Source organism: Lepeophtheirus salmonis, chromosome 14, assembly GCF_016086655.4.
Source record: "Lepeophtheirus salmonis chromosome 14, UVic_Lsal_1.4, whole genome shotgun sequence".
NCBI lineage: Eukaryota > Metazoa > Arthropoda > Copepoda > Siphonostomatoida > Caligidae > Lepeophtheirus > Lepeophtheirus salmonis.
Genome location: NC_052144.2, coordinates 1,743,291 through 1,766,896, shown reverse-complemented (window position 1 = coordinate 1,766,896; position 23,606 = coordinate 1,743,291). Strand labels below are relative to the sequence as shown.

The window sequence follows — 23,606 nt, the reverse complement described above, 5'->3', positions numbered from 1 at the left end:
TGCCTACATATGATGACATAAGGAGTTAATGTCAACATATCCCAGCATTTGCCTCGGATGTGAGGAATATTTACAGACTACCTTCCAGAAGATGCACGAGATAAAAACCTTTTGGTTATTGGAACTTTTCAGTAGACAGTAGCCTGAACCTGCAGCTCAAACAAGCAGACCTTGTTTTATTCTAGATACTGAGATCCAGGCTGTCAAATTTATGCAGCCTTTGATGTATTTCATTGAGTCAGGGTTTCCCATTGTGACTGTAAATTTTTGTAAAAAAATTTAAAAATTATATTTCAAATATTAAATTAAATTATTTTTTTTCAAAAATTCATTGACATTCTCAAAAAATGTCAAAATCCAGAATTGCAGACAAAAAATTAATTTTTTTGGAAAAAAAATTCGAATATTACATTTTTTAAAAAAAAAAATTAAAATATTAAATTTTCTAAAAAAAAGTAAAAATTTCTTTATTTTTTTTGGGGGAGGGGGCTTCAACCTCTTTCAATTATACAACTTCATTTGATTATTATTTTTATATAATTTTTTTTTATATAATTTACATCAAGGTTATACCAATACGCGTGTACGACTTATGTTTGACTTCCACCACGCTTTTAATATTGACGTCATAGACTATAAGTGGTTGCATCTTTTGTCAAAATATGCCTGTCTTACCCAGCAGTCGTTACAATACATCAGATTAAAAATTCTAGTAAGCCCGATGATATCAGTCTTACCTTGTATTTCTATTAACCTTGATTTACATCAGGGTTCACAATATACAGTGCACCCTGTATACAAGTTCGATGCTATATGCACGAGACTACAATATTTCATTAATACGATTACATTGTTATTTCTTAGATTAAAAAAATATTTATATGAACAGATTCATCATACAAAGGTCATACTTTTTTTGATATTTTCCTTGTATACTTTTAAGGACTTGATGTTTGAGATAGCAATACAATTTTGGAAAACCCTAGTGTTTTAAGGTTCCAAAACCCATTTATATTTGATATGTGTGTAAAATGATTAAAAGTCTAGTAATCTCTGCTTCAATAAGAAAATTGATGTTCTTTTCTTTAGAAGCTCATTGCTCTAAGAAAAATGAATCAAGAAAGCATAAAAAAATTAAATTTCATAACTAAAACTTTAAATATAAAATAAATACCTTGTTCAAAAATAAACTATGCCATACTCAATTTGTGAGAAGGCCATCACAATAAATGGAATTCACCAAGGTTAATAGAAATACAAGGTTTGACCATCATGTAATGGGGCTTGTTGCTAGAATTTTCAATTTAATGTATCATACCGACTACTGGGCCAGAAAAACAGATTTCGACAAAGCACGCGACCACTCATCTACTATGACGTCAATATAAAATAACGTGATGGAAGTCAAACAGAGTAGTACACGCGTCATTATATAAACTTGTATCTCTATTAATCTTGGGATTTATATGTACAAATTTAAATGTACTTTGTCAATATTATAATATACAGGGGCGTCTGCAGGATTTGGGGTGTGGGGGTTTGGTTTTTTAGAAGAAAAATTTCAAAAATTTTATTTCAAATATCTAACAAAAATCCACAGCTCTTCCCAAAAATTCAAATTTTTTGGAAAAAAATTTATAAAATAACATTGTATGGAGTTTTTTTATTTAAAATCCACAAATATTTACAAAAAATTAAATTTTGGGAAAAAAATTTTGAAATTTTTATTTTAAATATATAATTTATGAAAAAAAAAATCAAAATTTATTTTTTTGGAAAAAAAATATTAATTAATTTATAGATATTCACAAAAAATTAAATTTTTTGAAAAAAAAAATTGAAAAAATTAAATTAAATTTCTTTTTTTTTTTGTTAATTCATATAATAAATTTTCAAGAATAACTTTCAGTCCCTCCAGCCCTCCTTCTGCGGACACACCTGATATATCAATACAAAAGTAAGCTAGAATGATTTTGTTCAAAATAGCGTGTGGATTACATTTGTGTTCATGGACAAATTATTCTCAATTTCTATCAACAAACTATTCTAATGAATTCTTTGGGTGTGTCACAAATTGCTCTTATAAATGGATCATCTCAATTTAAGAATGATATATATTTTTAACTATAGTCAAAATTATTGGATAACTCAAGTCATCCTATACATTTGAATAGTAAGATAGTTTTTATGTTGACACACCATGTCTTACGTACTTTTAAATCCATTTGCAAATGATGGAAGATTACAACTAATAAATAGTTTTGCAATCGATCTTTTAAGTTGATGCGGATAACCACCTTTTCAGATAAGTTTTCCCCTCATATCATTTGAAATAATTGCAAGATGAGGCTGTTTTTTAAAGGAAAATTAAAAACCCATAAAGTAATAAGTAATCAAAATATAACGTATATCTGTAAAAATCGATAATATTCATGCATTTGACGCTTGAATGAGGTAAGTGCATTTGGTTGAGACTGTGTTTTTTTTTTGCGTTTATAATAAGAAGTAGAAAGAAAAAAAGAGAAAAAATGGAACCGGCAACTTCCTTTTTTTTTTATTGCGTCCTTTCGCTTCCACGAGGGCGTATTTTATATGCATACATATTTTGAAATTTTGACCGCCTCGTGGTGTGGAACCACCTTGGAATGATCTGCATGTAAGTATGATTCTAAATCTAAATAAGTATAAATAAGGGCAATGGGGAGGAGGGGATGAATGAAGGAGGAATAACAAGTGTGTATTACCTAATGGATAATAGTTTTCATCCATTTATTATATATATATATATTATGTGAATAGTACTAATACTTTTAGAACGCAATTTCTTGAGGAAGAGAGAGAGAGAGAGAGAGAAGCTAGAGAGGGAGAGAGAGAGGTGGGTAAGAAGAAGAAGAAGTGAACTGTATGTAGCTAGAGAGGGAAAGAGAGGGAAGATAGAAAGGGAGTTATATTTAGGGTGAATGAATGGGAGGGATTGGGCTGAGTGTGGCCGGAGGAGTGTAGTAAGGAATTTTGAGGGTGGGTGTGCGTGTGTGTAACTCTACAGTGTGTGTCTGCGTTGAATGTGTAATGTGGTGTATTGCGTGTGTGTGATGATGATGTTGTTGATGATGATGATATTGATGATGCTCCCTCCGTGTATTTTCTTATTACGTAGTAAGTCATCGTTTCCCTACTTTTAAATAGAATTCAGGCTCTAACTTTGAAAATTCATCTCAACGCCGCCGCTAATTCTGCATTTTTTCTCATATTTGGAATCCTTTTCTCGTTGATTCTCTCTCTTTTTTCCATAGTACAACGAAATACTACTACTGCTGAGACTTCCTGGAACGTCTAAACCTCCAGCCACAAGCGAGACTCCATCCCACTTCCAATTCACCCCTTCTTTTCTCCTCATTTCTTCTTCTCATCCTGGATTACTTCAAAACAACATTTGAGATCCTGGATTTCATCTTCCTTGGATATTTCTCTTCATAGAATGCGGCGTTGTCCACGGCATTTGACCACCTACCCTGATAGTGATATGGCATGTATGGAAAAGGAACTCTTATTCTATCGAAGAAGGAAACATCCAGAACCATAATTCCAGTCTGTGCCCAACGTAAAAGGGGGTAAGAATCCGTCTTTCTTCTCCATTCCAGCAGCACCCTTCTACTTAGTTATTACTCCTATTTAATACGCATTAAATATTCAAACTCGCAAGGACTCATTCTAACCCTCTCTAACACACCTTTACTCACCCCCTACCTACAATCAACCCCCCCATCAGTCAGAACCTATCAGAACACACGTATTTTCACATTCTGGATAAATAAATCACCCCGTATACCACCAACACAAAAAGTATACATTGCATTTTCTTATCAGCTGTCGATATTTCGCCCTCGCCCCCCTTCCCCTCCCCCATAATCACGACTAATCTGAACAACGTTGATTGGCTCTATAAAAATCTGCTATACTTAAGCTCTGAACAATGACCAATGAACCGACTACCAACTGATGTTGAGCCTGTTTCCCCCTATGTCTTTTAAGATGAAAGGTTGCGTGAGCCAATAAAGGTAACGACGTGACATATGTACATCTGGACATCAACTTTCAAATTTTGAAGCATGAATCACTGCTTATTTTTTGAAGGTGAAGTGGCTTAGTAGAACTTAATTCATATTTCCTTCGTATATATGTATATAACACCTAAAGTCCATTTAAGACCTGATTTTGTACCAGTGTCTCAAATATACAATAATCACCCTTCATTGTATGTTTTTATAAGCAATTAAAAGTCGACATCTCATGAATATCATTAATAATATTATCATTCATCAACTATGGTTTCCTATATTTGATTTATTTCTACCAAACACACTTATCTCCATGGGTTGAATTATATCTGATAATAATTGAAGGGCTTTTTTAACACTCTCTTTAACTCATTCATTATAATATCTTCTGTATAAAAAGTAACATGATTATCTCAGATTTTTATTATAATCAGAGTCAAAGTTACAATAAACACCTTTTTTTTTTTTTTTGAAGGGATGCTTTTAAGTTAAAAAGCAAAATTGTACTTGGAAGTGGGTGTTGAATTTAAAAAAAAAAAAGAGGAATTTATGTATGTTAAAAAAAAAAATAATAATCTTGGTAATATTTAATGAATTAAATATAATTGAAAAATAGAATAAAATGTCCTTTACCATAAAGGAAAGTTGTTGAGTTGAATCAAATGCTGCGTGCTCTTATTTTAATTGACATTAATATATATATTTTACGTGGTGAAAATAACGTGATACTTTCTTCAATAACTGGGATGCGATTAGGAATTTTTAATATTGGTACATGTTCTATTCAGATAGATAGATAGATAGATATGACTGACATATGGTTGACTGAAAAGTTATTTCATTTATTAAAAAAATATAAAAGCAAAGATGGTTTCTTATGTTATGATAGGACTGTAAAAAAAGTTTGACACTCAAATTCAATTACTAAACTAACACACTTGTGGCAAATTAAATGATTCTAAATAACACTATAAATCAAATGTATCATTAATTTCATTCTAAGTTTTACTTACACACAACAAGTTATTGTATTTATTTTCAAATTAATTTAATTTCTTATTGACAAAATATGAAATGTGTTCAAACAAGAGTCGTACAAGTGGTTGTGAAGTGGTATATTAGTTATTATATATTATTTATAATTTCGAGTTTAAAATTATATTTATCCAACTAGTGTAAGGGTAATTATATATATATATAAATATTTAAGTAAATAAGATCCAAGATTGCTTGGAATTCTTCATTTATTTTGTTCCAAAAAGTGTTCTTTGATGTTTCTTAAGAAAGTGTTAATTTCGTCTTATTTCCCCACATTTCGTCATGGGATTTTTTTTTTTTTCGATAAATGAAAAGATTTGCTTCAGTCCGAAGAATCATTAAAAATAATCCTTTCGTTTCGTCTAGTAATTGCTATACAAAAAACATTCATAGTTGACGAAATTAACACTGTCTTAACAAATATTTACATAACATAATGTCTACTATAGTATATTAATTATGAGCTTAAATATGTATCTAAATTTCAACACTTAAGTGTTCGTTGATTCCAAATGTTTTCAAAATTAATAAAGGAACATTTCCCTACAAAAGTTACATTGTTTGAGTTACTCATTCATAATTTGACCAATAAAGGGTTAGTAACGATCAAACTCCGTGCATCGTTTTTTAAGGTCATTAACAAATTTAAAAAAAGATAATAATATTGCTATATGTTAGTTGGGCAACTGTTCTCATTTGCCCCTCTTTTTACATCCTCTCCAGACCGATTGGAGGACTTATGGGTAAATTTATTAATTTTTTTACGGGTTTAGTCCATTTTCATGTGTAAAAGAGAACGGTTCGGTTACTTCATTTAATATAAAATAAGGATTTTCTATAATAATACAGTTGTATTTAATTAAAGTCTATTTAAAAATATTAAAGAAACCTCGGAATCAATTTTTTTTTTATTAAAGAAAATCTAACAACTATCCAAGTTTAACCTTTTAACATAATTGTGACTCATGTCCTTTGCTTGGAAATCAAAATATGGGCACTGACTAGTTGGGTAAATACACAATTACTGTTTCCCATCAAAATGTATCAAACGTATTACTTTTCTAGGAGTGAGATACGCTCAAGTTTTGAGTAGGGATCAATAATTCTTATCAGGAGGATCGACAGATCTCCTTCGACTAAATGACGTAATATTCTTCAAGCACTTTATTTTTAGTTCTTGATAGGTAAGGTAATTGAGTATTTAGCCTAATAGATGATAATTGTAAATTCTGAAAAAGTGGGGTGAGTGGAGCCCTTACGTACTTGCATTGATGATACTGAATACTTTCTATAGAGAGTGTATATGAATATGCGATGCGTTAACGTAAATACAATATTGAACAAAAATCTAGAGAAATGATGGCCTCGATTATATCCCTCAAGTTGACGTACTCCTTGATATTCGGTTAAGGGTAGTCTATCTACACCTTGTCAGCGTTGAGAGGGTCCACATTGGTCTTCCTCTCGATGACGCCCCACCAGAAATAGTAGAGGGGGTTGAGGTCTGAGTGGATTTTCTTACAACTCTTTAGTCTCTTCTGCTTTAACTTTGTCTTCGGACATAGGAATTGAGGCCCAAATCTTTATGGATAACCACCCTGATGGTCTTTCCAACGCTGAAGCCTTTGGCTAGCCTCCTCATGCTGGTCGTTGGGTCGACATCTACCTTGGCCTTTAGGATGAAGGTTTCATCTCTCTTCTGGTTGTTGCCACGACTTTCAGGAGACCTCTCGGTGCCCCTAGTGTGTTGCATTCGGGGACTGTGCTGACATTGACGCCGACAATTTTAGCAATGTCCTTTTGGCTTACATGACCATCAAGGAGATTTTTTTTTGTAGTGAGATATATAATACACGAATAAATGCTCTTTGAACGGAGATCAATTTTTACAGAACAAACTTCTTAACAGGATAAGTTGTTTGCGTATAAGATTAAAAAAAATAAAACCCCTCATTTTGACTCCCAACTCTGTACAGGCAAATATTTTAGACATATTTGAGTTAATTATAGGCTCTATCTTCAAATTACTGGGATGATTTAAGATACACAATACTTTAAGCTATAGTTTAGAACCTTACAGAGGTTTATATAGCCCTTTTTCGTATGAAATTGATTAGTTTTGACTATTTGGAGTACAATTTGGTAAATAAGAATAATTTGTTAATAGAGATTGATAGATAATTCGTCAAAGAATAGGAATGTAATCTACAGATATTCAGGCTTGCTTTAGTGCTGACGGACCACATATATTTTAGAGCAGTGGTGACATTTTTTATAGACAACATATAACATAAATATTTTTAACAAGTTTATTTTGGGAACATTTAAAAACTTTCTTGTGATTCAATAACAAGAACCGGTTTAAAGTATATATATAAGTTCGTTCCTTCTTCCCTACTACATATTACTACATATATGTATTTATACTTCTTCAGTGCATATGTACTTTCCTTTCGTTGAATGAATCATTCGTTTGTCTTTTAAATGTTTTTTGTATTTACTATTTAATTTCATTGAAATAAATATATAAATACTACATCTAAAATAACAAATAGTCTTTTATAGTAATCACAAGACTATTTTTGACTATGCAGTATATCAACATATAAATAATCTGGTAGAACTAAAATGGAAAAAAATATAAATTCACAAAATATTAGTTTACTTTTTAAATATCAGAGACGTCTGCAGGATTAAATTTTATTTTTTTTTGGAAAAAATTTGAAAAATTAAAATTGTTTGAAAAAAAATTCAAAAATACATAGTTGCTCACAAAAAAATTAATTTTAAATAAAAATTCGTAGCTATTTACTGAGAATTCAATTTTTCGGGGGGGAAATTCCAAATATGAAATTTTTCTGGGGGAAAAATCCAAAATCCAATGCTATTTTTAAAAAAATTAATTTTTCGGGATAAAAATTCCAAATATGAAATTTTTGGGAGAAAAAAAAACAATCAAAAATCCATAGCTATTCACAGAAAATTTATTTTTTCGGGGAAAAAATTCCAAATATGAAATTTTTTGGAAAAAAATTCAAAAATCCATATTTATTCAGAGAAAATTTAATTTTTGGGGAAAAAAAATTCAAAAATCCATATTTATTCAGAGAAAATTTAATTTCTTGGAAAAAGTATTCCAAATATGAATTTTTTTGGGGAAAAAAATTCAAAAATCCATATTAATTCAGAGAAAATTTAATTTTTTGAAAAAAAAAAATTTCAAAAATGAAATTTTATTAATTGTTTCGATATTAAGTTCATTTTTTTCTTCTTTTTCTGCTTTATTTGCCCGAATGACCTTGTTTTTTAAGAAAATAAACATTTCTAAAAAAATGATGCCCCTATTTCGGATGAAAAGTTTTTCATCCGGAAAAAAAAAATCTAGTCAAAAGGGTAAATTCCTTCATTTGGGGCGGGGGTGCTACAGCCCTTCTAGCCCATTCCTAAGAGTGCCTCTGAATATGCATTATAATTTTTCATGCAGACATGTTTCCGTCATTTATGGAATTCATATCCTCGTTTTGGGATGCATTGAGCTACCTAACAATGTTAGCTAGCAGTGTTTGGAGCCTTCAAATACTATTTGTAATTAACTTTTTATATTACTTTTTAGTGGGACTTGCGGCGACTACAAATGATTTATCAAAATAATTTATTAATATAAATGTGAGAAAATTAATAATAATATACAAAATGTAATATTATTGGCGGAGTAGAAGGGAAGATATCTATACTTTTCGAGATATTTGATCAATTAGCTCTCTTGAAGGATCATGAAAGTGGATGGAAGGTCTCATTATGTGGAGGAAGTTTTGAGTTTGTCTGAGACTGAGGGATGCAGCAGGAGGAGATGAACTACAACTTTTTCTTGTGTCTTGGCGCCTCATCCATGGATCGAATGCGAGTCCCTTTCCACAGTCTTGTGTCAGTCCTTATTTCGGACTGAGGTCCTGTCCAGTTCACTCTCGGTCCGGTCTAGCTCATTCCTGCATATAAGTCCTAAAAAACCTCACAAGTTCGCTCTATGATGACGTAATTCAACTTTACTTCTTCTTTTTTAATCAGTAGTAGTAGTACTGACAATCCAAAGGACGTAGTCTTAAGGGCAGGTCCTAAGACTGGACTGGCCTGTATAAATAAGGTCTGTCACAACACTAGGTACCCACCAATACTCTATAATAGAGAGACTCGCAACTAATGAGTCATAATGAGATCTTCCATCTTCTTTCTTGATCCTCCAAGAGAACTAATTTTGTTCTAATGTTTCGAAAATTTCGAGATCTCTCTCCTTCTACTTGAATAATATATTATTCATTTCAATTAGCAAACTTATTGCCTTAGTATATAAAGATTACAATAACAGAGCTTCAACTTTCCGCTGTCGCCGTCTCCAATTTCGAAATTCAAAGATAACTTAAGACGTTTGCGCAGAGTTACACAGTGTACCCAAAATCAGCCCAGCTTGCTTTTGTCTTGGCGGGCACATATTTTTATCATACATTATGTTTATAAACTATTCTGATTCATCCTTTGGAGTGATGTTGCAAATCCCTCTTGAAGATCGGCCAAATACTCGATCCTCTATAGAAAAAAGAAAGAAAATATTTTATTTGAAAGATCACATCGGGTCTTTAAAAAGTATCATATATTTAATAAAGGGTTCAGACACTAGCTAATATACTTAGGTATCTCAAACCATCCCAGAAATTAGAGTATAAAGCCCTTAAACCACCAGGTGTGTTTCTTATTTCCCTATCTCAACTTATTTTCCATAGATTGAGTGAATAAGGCGTTCATTTATATGAAGTGAAAATAAATAAATTGGGGATTTCTACGTTTCATGATTTTTGTTCAAGATTGTTTTTGTGTTGACGCTACTTATATATATATATATAAGTCATCTGTCTTTTGGACACTTGAGTAAAAGGGAAAAGGAATGAATTGCATTATAGTAATTCCTCACATACTTTAGAATGTTATTATTTATTCTTAACTAACAAAGTGTTTTTTTCTCACTGGATAGAAGAATTTCACTAATATACTACTCTGTATGTAGTAAACTTGTAGCTGTAAAAGCCTAGTAATTAATTAAAATCTTCTATTTTTTTATTATTTTTTGAAAAGAGTATAGGCACCAATATTCTCTATTAGTAGTATATTATACTTTTATCTAAAAAAATATGCCTCAACATAAAAATAGTCTTGAACAAATTTATTGTTTTACTTCTCATATACTCACACCCCATTATTTTATAGACATATTTGAGTCAATAATAGACTCTGTATTCAAATTAGTGGGATGAGTTAAGATGCACAAGAATTGTATCTATAGTTTAACATCTTTATTTGATTTAAAAGACGTATATTGGCCCCCGTAATTTCAATCACTCACCCTTATTAATTATTGAATTCATAAGTGTTCAGATTTCAATGGACCGCCCGGTACAGCATTGCTCATTCTAATTACCAACTAGGTTAATTGATACTCGCATTTCATTTTGACCTATTTACCATTACATGGTTATTATGTATTTGAGTAATTTAACTCAGAGCTTTTGAACTTTATAATTTGCCTCATCATACATATATTTTAATCATTTGAATTAAAATAGGCACAAATTGTACCATTAATATATGGATCGTCAATAGAATACTCAATCATTGTATGCTCCTCGTCCCAACAAGTATTGTGAATCCTTTAATCATTTAAAATGTTCAATTTCATTTTTTGGTTACAACTTCACCACTATTGGGTGGTCCATTGAAATCTGAAAACTTACTAATTCAATAATTAATGAAGGTGGAGTGATTGAAATTAATTCATATTTCGATATATTAAAGCATTAGCTATTAGTCACAAAACAAAACAATCCTGAGTTCTCTAACGTACGTACAAGTCGAGAAAAATACACTAGAACGTGATCGACGAATTTCCATTCGGCACTCCAAGCAGTTGGGGGACTCCAGGACCACTTTCTACACCGTCAGCAAGTACGAAACGTTGAAAAGAACGAAGGTATCTATCAATAGGTCCAAACTGGACCCGGAGAGGTAAAAGAAAACGTGCCAGACCAATCCCCTCATGAAGGCCTATGCAAGAGATCTCGAGGTTTCACACCAGGCTGTCTAAGAGCTATCAAAAGAGTGGGTGAAAATACCCTTTTGAGGACGGAGAGGAAGGCTTGTAGTGTCCATCCTCCAAACACCAAAGCCCCTGTCAGTCAGCACTGGGACGCCATGACAAAGGACTACATCTGAAGCGGGGTTCAGACCTTCCGTGCTTCGCCTGAGCTTAGGGGGGCTACATTAATGATTAAGAGAGTTGTGTCACATATCCATTTATAGTATTGATTTTGTTGAAATTCTATTGTTACTTAATAAATTCAATCTTGTAGAAGTTTAAAATTCAAAGTGTTCAGATTTATATGGACCCCTCGGTACACACCTTCTTATCAATTTCATCATTCCTCTTTCCTCTTCTCACAGTTCAGATCGAAATAATAAGCAATTCCAAGTTCAGTTTTGACTTTAAAGCGTATGATATCACTAAATATCCCTCTTCAAAATGGAAATGAAATGACCGGGTCTAAATTCCACAGGGAATAGAGTACTGGGTAATGAAATTACTCCAGCACCATTATAATACGAAATTAAATAATAATTTAAGATTTTCTCCTGGATTTTTGTACATGATTGTTTTGATGCTGACAAAAATTTATAGGTTACAACTGAGATATAATATTATTAATAACAACTTGTTACAAGTTGCTATTGTAGCCAATGCAGGCTTAAAGTGCGAGTATTTTCACATCTCTAATATTATCCCAGCTAGTACTATGACTGTTCCTGTATGTTGATGGACTTCCTACATAATTTTTATCATGTGATGTTATTCTATGTGTGTACTCTTTTTACACACGCTTGAGGCGTAAAGGAATATTATTACGTTTCTTAATCGTTATAAACTAATAATAATAATACTCAATTTGTCACCTTCTGACGTCAAATTCGGTAATTAATGAATAGGAAGAGCATGCCTTGTGTTTCTACTCTATAATTGTAATTATATTAGCTGTGTTCTTGTTATTACTAAAAGGATTGTTCTATTTATAATATACTGGGTGTTACATATATATCAAGTATTTGATCCCATGACGAATGTGTAAGCTTGGATTTATTTTTTCAAATAATTCCAAAAACATATATTATGACGTCACGAGCGATCGATTTTTCCTCCTTTAAAGACCTACTGTCCAACCTACATCCTAAAACAATGTCGTCAATCTTCCTATTTGACCATTGAGCTGTGATGAAATCAATTATACGTGGTGTTTGCATCGACCGACATCTTTCCTTCAATCGGAACATGGGATACAACATTTGAAAGCTGAAACAATTCAATGCCATGAACAGCTATGATACATTTCCATAAATACGCGTTTAATTTAAACACTAAAAAGTGCTACTCTGTAAAAGAGCTTGTTATTGACTAAATTATACATTAATTCCTCAAATACAATTGTTAAAATTCATGATTTTATATAATTATACCTTATGAAGATATTTGTAAATGTCATACTGGATTATTTTTTTTACTCCACACAAGAATATATAGATATCGTATACACATAATATGAAAATCAATGTCTGAATGATTACGTGGCAGTTTTTTTTATATTTATATCTTTTTTGAAAGAATCAAAGGGGTAAAGTGTTGAGAGGGAGTCTAATACTAATTAATTAATAATTGCATATATTGATAAATTAAGTACATTTGCCATGTATACCGAGAGAATTTAGATGTGTATTTTTTGTCAGAGAGGATTTTTGGTATGTTTTAAAGGCATATTTGAAAGTTTATATACTTATACAAATAAATGGAAAGTTTAAATCACTATGAAATTGTGAAATAATGATATTTATAATACATAAATATAGTTTGAAGATATTTTTGTATATTTATTTAAAAAAGTTATAATATGTTGAAGGAATTAAAATCATACGTAGGATTTGTACGTATTAGGGGTGAGACTCGGTCCAAGATAGAATTTACATGTTCGGTTTTAAGGGATTTTATAATAGTTATCTGGAACGAGTTTGAACCCGTAGACAGAAATTGAAATAATAGACAAACATTATTTTCTGTCTCATTTTGGCAACCCATTACTACGAGACCCCGATCAAGTTCCTAAGTTGAACCGAATTAGTAACAATAGATATATATATAAGTTGCGTTGAGACTCCGTGCTCTCCCCCTGTTCCATTTTAAATGATTTTTTCCCAACTGATCTGGACCCAAGTTTTTGCAGACATAAATTTCCTATTTTAAAATAGGTTGCATTAAAAAATTTCATTTTTTGTTCTCTTAATGACTCGGAATCGGGGATCAAGATTGACTTTTTTTATTGTAGACCTAACTTTACTTAGAGAAACCAAACCATAGTTAATCCGAATTAATTAAAACTATAGCTGTCTTAGACCGTCCTATAATTTCCAGACCGAAAAACGACACTGATATTAACCTGTCATGAGTTTCGGGTGGAATATACTTGACCGGTGTGAGACTGGTATGATTTTTAGTGGAGCAAACTTACTCGGTCATTGAAAGAAGTAAAGTCTGGACCGATATCAAAGAAAAATCCGGTCTAGAAAAAACAATTAAATTAGACAAGCCTTGATGAAGAGAATTTTGTCACTCAGTCCGTATATTATTTGTCTGAAAGATAGTAAAACGGCCGTTTCGTCACACATGTGTATGTGACTGTACTTTCTGTCTCCCGAGTGGGTTTTCTTCTTTCTTCACTGGTATTAATCCGCCTCATTTTAAATTTGGTTTAAACCAATTCTCTATATCAGGGATGTCCAACCTGTGGCTCTTAATATTGAAGTGCTGCCCACCACTCATTCTCACTTCCATGTGTTATTTTTTAGTAATTCGTCAAAATATGTAGAGCGCGCTTAATACGTAGAAACATTTGAAAAATATTTCCCATAAGGGAACTTTCTGGAGAAAAATTAATTTAATGAGAAAACAGAGTCAAAAATCGATCAAATTATGCAGTGGTGTAAAATTTTTAGTTTTTTCAAATAATTAAAGAACAAACTATGGACGCCCCTGAACAGGACTACCAGATTAGTCTTTTTTAATCAGATTTGCCCTAAATTTGAAGTAAATATGTATTGTAATATTTATTTTTTATGAAGCCATTTTTCCTCAAATGAAATTTAATAAGTTCTGTGGCACATTATATTAAAAGGTTGGAGATCCCTGCTATAGATGAATTGTAGATGACATCTGTTGTGTTATAAAGTTGTGAACCTACAATAACACCGTATGCAGCTGAATGTGTTGTGTAAATCATATTTGTGTAGCTCATAAATTAGGAGTGGAGAGAATATACTAACACTAAATATCCGTCGAAAAAAATCGGTCCATAGATTTTGACCCAAAAAAATCAGTCCACGATTTTAAAACGATTAAATTTTCATCTACGGTCTAAGATCGGACGTTCTAGACCGAAACATTGGTCCAAATCGGTCGAAAAAATACCTAAAAGGCGAGTTAGCACATCTATACTGTGAGTACGTGTATATATGTATATTTATTAGTGATGGAACGATTCCAAAAAAAAAAAAAAATCACTATAAACTTCTAAGAATTACAATTGATAAAATAAATCACCTTCCTTTATTTAATGTAAATATTATTTACATTAAATAGGCGATTCCTCCGCTCAGCGAGCTTTTTCCAAGGCGAGTAATACTACTGCAAACTTTTCAAATGCAATTGTTTCAATGGTGAGCTTCCCTAGATCCCTTCAAAAAACGTATTCCCCTAAAATAACCATATTTGCACCAACCGCATGTGTTTAAAACACATTATTTCACGTTTAGTTGTTTTTTTTCAATTTGTTTCTTCTCAGTTTTCGAGCGTTTTTTATCGTAAATTATTTGAATATAATATTTATAAAGTTAAAAGAATGAAAGTAACGAATTTACAAATTCGTGTTTTACATCTTGACGGATTTATTTAGCAATTGTGTTTTCCATAACTTGGAAAAAGTAATCAGTAGTGGAATCGGCCTCGTAAATTAAATATTATTTTCCGGGGTGCCGATTCCAGGAAAAGCACCCGATTCCGATTAATCGTCCCATGACGAATATTTACACTTGGACGTGTACTCTCACAATAGATGTGTGGGCACCCACCTTAATACCGAACTGCGGAAACAAATCGATTTTGGACTGAGTCTCAACACTACTGCGTAGTACCTATGTATTTGATTTGAAGGTGCTTCATGTTAAATGCAAGTTCGCTCCTTGTTTATCTTGAATGTTGTATTGCTGATTTTTTTTTTTTTTTTTTTTGAAGATTAGGAAGTCTCATATTACCACATCTAATAATTATCGATTCTATTTTACAAAGAACCATCTAAAGTAGTAGTCCTGGCCTGAATATACTAATATTATCAATAGTGTGTATCAAATATTATTATTATTTTTTGTTCATTAAATCAAAAATATACATTTGTAAAAATTTATTTCTCATAGGATGTCTTGGGCGGAGAAACGAATAAGTTTGCCTTCTTTTCTTTATGGAGGCAATGGCCATAACTCGGGACATCATGTTTATCAGAATAGTGAGTCTGATATAATAAATGCCGGCAGGGATTCCTCCTCCAACAATATGACGACTGCCACATCATCATCTCGATCCAATAATAACACGGGAGAATCTGTTCGAAACATTAAAAAAAATCTAGTTCTCACAGCAAGTCTTCGAAAATTAAAGAAGAACAAACTCAAATGGTTTGTTCTCTATCAAGATGAGCCTGGAGATCCAAATAATACTGCCTATTTAGAGTATCACGATGATGATAAAAAGTGGAAGGCGGGATTTCCTCCGAAAAGGGTTATTGTGTTAAATAAATGCTTAAACATTTGTCGGAAACAGGACTCTCGAGATTCCAAAAACAAAAAAGTCATTGCTCTATATACTTCAGAGGACTGTGTCAGTTTACTCTTCGAGCAAGAAGAAGAGTTGCGAATTTGGTTAGATCTTCTTCTTAGTCACCAACAAGGAAGAAATTCTAATGGGAAAATTCCTAAACCTAATTATGAATATATGTGGCAGGTCAAAGTGAGAAATTTCCAGCCTGAATCTAAAAATAGTCAATTTACTATGACGGGAATACATAGACTTTGTGTTACATCTGATGATGTTAAATTTTTTCCTTACGGAACGGGCGAACCCATTGTTTTCCCTGTAGACTGTATTAGAAACTGTGGTACTGTTAATAGGCATTTTCGATTAGAGACGGGTAGAAGCTCCGTTTCAGGACCAGGCTTACTTATCATAGAATGTGAAGATAGAGAAATCGCCAACAATATCAACGTCAGAGTAAGTATTTTGATTAATTAATTATAATCTCTAATGGTTGCTCTCACGTTCCTTCCCACCTTCTACACATGTAGGTTTTATCCTCAATGAGAGAGTCAGAAACTGTCCAACATGGAACGAATCCTAGATCTGCCCCTCACTACAACTCTCAGAGACATGGCTGTTCTAATAGTAGTCGACCCAGGGCAGAATCTTGGTCTAATCATGAGAAGACAACTGCCGCCTTACCCTCGTCAGCTCCAAATTCTTCTATTAAATTTCCTATCTCAGGAAGTTTCGTCAAGGATTCCATGGGTTCATCCAAGTCGTCATTGTCCTCTAATATGCGACATAGAACTACAAGCGAGGGTGGACACTTTGAAATTCACAAAAATAGACGTCCTCTCATATCTAGTAGCCCTAATAGTCCTGGGCCAGGCTCTTTTTTTGTGTAGCTCAGAATCCGCGGGAAGTTCCAACTCAATTGAAGACGCTTATAATGATGGAAAACATTGTAAGAATTATAATAATTATACATATGTGTTAAATGTTGTGTCAGTCCTTGTTTATTTGGTCCAGTCCAGTCTTGGGACCCGTCCTATCATTCCTCGGACAGTGCTAGAACTGACTTCTAAAAAAAAGAAATAAAGTGGAGTGACGTCATCAATATGCAGGACTGAACTGGACAGGCACTTAGTCTTCAGTCTTAAATAAGGACCGACACAACCCTACATATTTGCCCCTCAACCAAAAAGCAAGCTGGGATAAGTCTGAACTACATTTGGAATATGAATCTTATTATTTTACATTTCTATTAACAAAATTGTGCATCAATCATTCGGAGGGCCCGCAAATGCCACTTAAAAACAAACAAAATTATCGATCCTTTATGGAAAAAAGATAAAATAGATACTTATGGGAACTAAAAAAAGTCACAAATATCAAATGAAGGCCTCATGTCATAGCCAATATTCCCAGGTATCTCAATTTTTTGCACAAATTAGGATATGAAGCCCGTAAATGACCGAAAGAGTTGGGCGTATATATTTATGATGACTAAAGGATTAAATTTGGAATTTCTCTTTTTCTTAATATTTTTTCAAAATTGTTTTTGTGTTGACTCAGCAAATGCTTAATATTATTAAGAATATGACAGACATCCCTAATAATTAATTAATTATACTTCCTAATAAACATATTAACTGCAAGTCTTTTTCTTTTTTTTTCCAGTGTTTTCCTCAATCACTCCAGATGCTAATCATATAGCAGATTCTACTATTTATGAAGAAAGCTCTGGTGAGTCGGCTCAAGATGTGGATCGGTCAAATGTTACTTCTTCTTTCTTGAGTAATGACATCAAAAAGCTTACTACTACAGGGTCATACATATCGAAGTTAGTTAGCGAAAATGATGGGTACGACTCTTCTTATGCTTTGATGGGACCCATAAAATCCTCTGACGATTACATGGACATGTCCTCAGTTCCCCATGAAAATTCAACAATGTCTTCTTCATTTAATCGATTGACACTTACACCCTCTCTTGATCTAACTAGTCCCACATCAACTTCGAGTTCCTATCATCCCAACAATGACGACAACAACCAGAATAATAACAACAATGATGGAGACTACCTCATGAGGAGTCCTCCTTCTCAGCCTCGGGCAAGTGAAGATATGAACATTCCCTTATCGGAAGATTTTTCGAGCAGCTATGTGACTATGAGCCCTGTGAGCTTGGATATAGATAAATTGAAGGCCATCGAAGAAGAAGAAACGATTGTTCCTCCGACTTCTAGACTCAAAATTCTAGGAAATCACCATCATCGAAATTCATACTGTAGTTCAACAGAGGAGACCCCTCGCTGGTCTCCAGGACCGCCTCATCTCTCTGACCCTTATCATTCTAGCCCTCATCTACCCATCGATCCAGACTTTCCAATGGATCCCGAGTCGAACTATGTTCCCTTGGACTTTAGAATGATAGATAGAAACTCTAGTAGCCATCATCATCACGACTCTAGAAGAAGGATTTCACCTGCTTCATCCTGTTCTATTATTTCCGTTGGGACTCCTTCCAGTAGTGCGGAAATGCATCAACCCGATAAGGTTGTCTCCCAAATTATTCGTGATGAAGAACTTGAGGACCTTCTTCTTCCTCGAAGCAACAACAATAACATTCGTAATTCAAGCAGGACTTACTCTATGGGGTCACGCCCTGAGAAGCAGGTGGCACAACATCCCAGCCTACCACCCTTACCTGTTAAATCATCCTCTTCGAGAAATGGTAGCAACAGTTGTAACAACAGTAGCAGATTTATCGACATTCCTATAGCCAATAAAAGTTCCTCCTCATTGAATAACCCTAATAATACCCCAGTGACACACCATTGGTTGAAACAATCTCCTGGGAGCTCCACAGGCAACTCACCTTCTTCTATTATGTCTTGGATACGACAACGAACTGGCTCTGTTCCGTCAAGACCCCCTTTTTTCGAAAGAAAGAGACATCGTACTCAAAGTGAAGGAGAAAAAGATGATGCTTGATCAGTGATCACATATAAACATATTCATTAATATATGTTGGCATAAACTTATTATTTAAAAAAAAAAAAACAGCCCCAAAACCCCATCCCACCCAACTTCTCTCTCTTTCCTTATTAATTAATTATTATATATATATATATATATAGTAAAAAGACTTTTTATATATTACTTACTATTAGTACCAATTATGTTAATTATAATTAATTATGACGACTACTCCTCCAAAATTTGTTTCTCAACATACACAAACATTGGCTAGGATTTTTTAAACACACAAGAATACAATATTGTTAATGTACATAGACTTACTATGTACGATGATGATTGTTATAAATGTTGTGTTGTAGGGATGTGATGTATATCTCACACAAACTCCTCTCAATTTTTATATCATGATGATGATTCTAATAATAATTATTGATAGTACATATGTGGCCCTGCCAACGTAACAGAAATATTAGACAAAAATCATGAAGAAAATCCCAACTTGTTATTATATATCAACAGTTCAATATTTCATAGACATATTATCCCAGTCAATTATAGGCTTTGTATTCAAATATCTGGGTTGAATAATTAAATTCCTAAGAATTTTAGTTAAAGTTGTTTAGAATCTCTAAATGATTTAAAATTGACTCACATTCAAATACAATTAAAACTCAATTTAGAAAAAAATTATTATACCTTACTTTTATGTTGACGGGCCATATATATAAGATTTCAAACTTTTTTTTTTTTTTTTTTCAAGGAACATTCAATTAATTTGTACTAGCTGACACATTTTTGTCCTGAGATGTTGATGTTCCTGATTGTTTTTACTTCGAACACATCATGTCTGTTTTTGTAGCCTTACCGAGAGCAACATTTTATGTACTGAAACATTTTTTCGAGCAACTAATCTCCAAAAACAAAGTTGTACTTTACTACAATTTAGTGATTCAAAATTACTAAATTTGTAATAAAATAAAAAAATTGTACATGGAAGATTTTTTCTCGTAGTTACAAAAAGATTCAGAAATAGTTCAAATATTTTTTGAATCTGGAAACAAATATCTATATTTAATTTTTTTTTCTTTTATTTAGATTCTTCAAGACGTAAAAAAAACTTGTGAACTACAAAAATATTTTTTAAACCAAAATAATACCCTGGTTACAAAAGTAGATATTTCGGGTTATAAGTGTCATTTCCCCGTTACTGGGAGTAAAAGCAATCTGATATTATTGATATTCCTTTGACAGCAAAGTACTATGATCCTCCATTTTGAAATTTGAAAAGAAATAACTACAAATAATACTGTCTATTAAACAGTAGAGCAAAAGTATTTATCGGTATTATTATTATAATTTGAATCATAGTAGGTCCACCATGATCAGCAGAGCCCTCTTTCCATATTTTTTATACAAATAATCATGTACACCATACTTCAAACTACACAAGACAATTATTTTTTCATCTCAGATACTATGTACTACATTTTTTTTTTCTCTTTTTTGATAGGATGACAGCTTATAATTACTACTACATATATAATCCTTTTTCTGTGTGCTTTAAAAAAATGATAATTATTTGAAGAAGGAGACAGTTCGTAGAACAGAATCACCAGCTGCAGCAAGAGCCCATTTCCACCCTCAACCCCCCTTCCCCCAATAAATGACAACGTAACTTTATTGAACTATTAAAATAAGACTATCACACATGTTCATTTTTACTTTTTTTAAATCGTTACAATTATATTATCAAGAGGAAAATGTTGGTGACGACTTTGTGCCTTATTTTTTAATTATGTATTATACTAGCAAAGGATTACCCGGCGTTGCTCGGGCCAAGGAGGGAGCGGAAAATTGCATTAATAATGGTCAATGTTGTTTCTTCTTATTTTATATTAAATGAATTTTTTTTAAATGTTATAAACTTCAAGTAACATACCAATCTAAATTTGTCTAGATGAGAAGTCCATCTTTTATTCTTGTCAAAAAATTGCCAAGTCAAAATTCTTGTAAAAATTGCAAAAAAAACATGTTTTGCACTAATTTTATAAAACAAAAAGAGGTAAACTACAAAGATTTTTTTTCTTACTTGCAAAACCAAAAAAGTTATGGAGAATAATGTCCAAGAAATAACCCTTGATTACTGGTTCATTTTTGCAAATTTTACAAAAATTATGTAATAAAATGTTCTGGAAATTGAAGATAACAGTGTTGAATTGTTGTTAGGGTTTATAATTTTATGTCCAAAATGCATCGTTTTCTGCCATTTCTTTTTAAAATTGATGTTTGATGAAAAAGTAGAAGGAAAAAAAAATGAAAAATTATTCTGAAAATAACAAATATTTCTGTTAAAAATCAATTTTTATATGTCAAATTTATATGCAAAAGAATTTCCAGACAAATTTCTACAAATTTTATTTTATTATCAAATCCAATCGTCAATTGGAAATTCATTTTTTTGTACCTTAAAATAAAAACTAAAGTGCAATTTTCACCGATTTTTTTTTTCTGCCAATAACTTTTTTAAGTTTGAATGCAAACCCATGCAAAGTTTAACCCTCCTAGGTCCAACAGTGTGGGCACCCATAAAAGACACACACATACTCCATTTTACATATATACAAATGATCATTTCTTCTTTTATTCATATAAAACAATAGAGAAGGATCATTCGGGACGCCTTCCCACGTATTTGCTGTTATACCATATAATATAACTAATTAATTATGATATTATTGAATTTCTTAGATTGAGAATAATGAGTGACCCTAGGTCACAGACACCCATATATATGTCTTGCTACTCTAAGAGAGCTGTTTTGTTTACTATCTATCAAAGTATCACTAGGGATGTGAAAATGTGTAAATCTTCGTGAGTTTAAACATGGCCGTGACTAGGTTTTTTTTTTTTTTTTTTTTGAAGGTCTTTTTGACAAATCTGTCACAATTTCCACAGATTGTTACAACTTAATTTAAGAAATTTGACCGTAAATTTTTCTGTAAATTAAAGGCAGCATTTTCAAAATTGTGACAACCATACAAATTAGTTATAATTTTCGACAAATTTGTCAGCAAAACTTTTAGTCAGGAGGGGAGGAGTGTAAAAGTAAAGATATGTTGGCATGTTTGATAGACGACATTTCTGCTGATAAAGAGCAATCTAAAAATTATTATAGTAATCGTTGCTCGCTAATACGTTTGACATTTCAGATTAGAGAGGAATAATTTATAAAAACTAGTATTGGAGGGGTTCTAAGACGGATTTCCTAATCTTTTTTAAGCCCTTGAACGATCCTAAAGGCAGATTAGTCGGCTCTATGGTCTTTTTTTCACACCTTTGCTTAATAAACAACTTCATTTCAGCTCTTTTTTTTTAACACAAAAGACCGATAAGTACCGCTCCTAGGAATAGCAAATTTTATTGGACTCGGATTGATGGGACAACTGTATTTTTAGACAGATCCAATCCTAATATATTGCAAATATTCAACTGTATACTCACCCAGGATATCCACCATTTTCCCATCCCTAGTTATTACACCACACAGTGAAATAAAAGTGATTTTTTTTTAATAAAGAGAGCTGTATATTAAACAGCGATAACAATGGGATGGATCAACTGATCCTCCTTCTACACAAATCCCCCCACCCCCTTGTTGAAAAATGACTGGAAAAAATATTAATTTTTTTACTATATATATATATATATATATATATTATACGATGTCTACAAATTAAATATATATATTACAAATTTAATTTTTTAGTACTGTTTTTACTCTCAAACTCTCTCTCTCTGTTGTATAAATGAGGGTAGACATAAAATTACATATTATAATGATAATGTTTTGTTTTCTGCTTGTTTTCTTAAATTATTATATGTTATTATATACAGTCAAACCTATGGCCACTTGTTGTAAATCTGTCATGCCCCTAAGCGGCCATTTTTCTAATATAAAGTTGTTACAAAAGACTACACTACTAATTGGTGTAAGAGACGCTCGCTTTTTCAGTTTTTCTTGCCGGCCGACCGCTTAATGCAGGTTTGACTGTATATATATATATAAAGCAGCTATTTGGTTAATGTAATTTTTACGAAGAGCTTGTTACTATATTATATTTTCTTATAGATGTCAGGCAAACAAAAAAAATAAATATATATATATAAATAAAATACATTAATTAATTAAAGGAGTAGATATAATGGTGCGTCTCTTTTCCGGGGAGTTCGGGAGAATCTGTCCGAAATGAAAGTGTAATTAATTTTAAGCCTGTTCTACTCATTTCTATATGTATTGTGTAGAAGTTGCAATTTGTTTGTCTTAAAATTCATGATTAAACTAACACCGAGTGGCGGTCTAATTAACAATTAGGTTAATTGATACTATCAAGTCAATTTGACCATTTAAAATTACATTGCTATGATAATATCTATCAGTAATATAACCAGGGGCGTATGCAGGATTATATATATATATATAATTTATTTTTAAATATCAAAAATCCAAGGCAATTCACAAAAGATTAATATATTTTTGAAAAAATGATGATGTTTTCCAATTTGTACAGTAAAATGGATTTGAAAAGAGTCAGTCTT

General features: G+C 32.1%; 1 protein-coding gene and 1 long non-coding RNA gene across 2 annotated transcripts; one reads left to right on the top strand and one right to left on the bottom strand.

Moving 5' to 3' along the window:
• Window positions 1–2,566: 2,566 nt before the first annotated feature.
• chico (insulin receptor substrate 1 chico) lies at window positions 2,567–22,579 on the top strand. The gene is given in 6 exon segments (XM_040725243.2): window positions 2,567–2,656; window positions 3,294–3,611; window positions 15,648–16,497; window positions 16,572–16,925; window positions 16,927–16,990; window positions 17,707–22,579. Coding segments are annotated over 5 exon segments (2,667 nt in total). The 5' UTR covers window positions 2,567–2,656; window positions 3,294–3,528; the 3' UTR covers window positions 19,023–22,579.
• LOC121129527 (uncharacterized) lies at window positions 4,875–7,023 on the bottom strand. Its single transcript, XR_005868440.2, has 2 exons — window positions 6,360–7,023; window positions 4,875–6,302 (listed from the first exon to the last, which is right to left on the bottom strand). It is a non-coding gene; the product is annotated as an uncharacterized lncRNA (long non-coding RNA).
• Window positions 22,580–23,606: the final 1,027 nt, after the last annotated feature.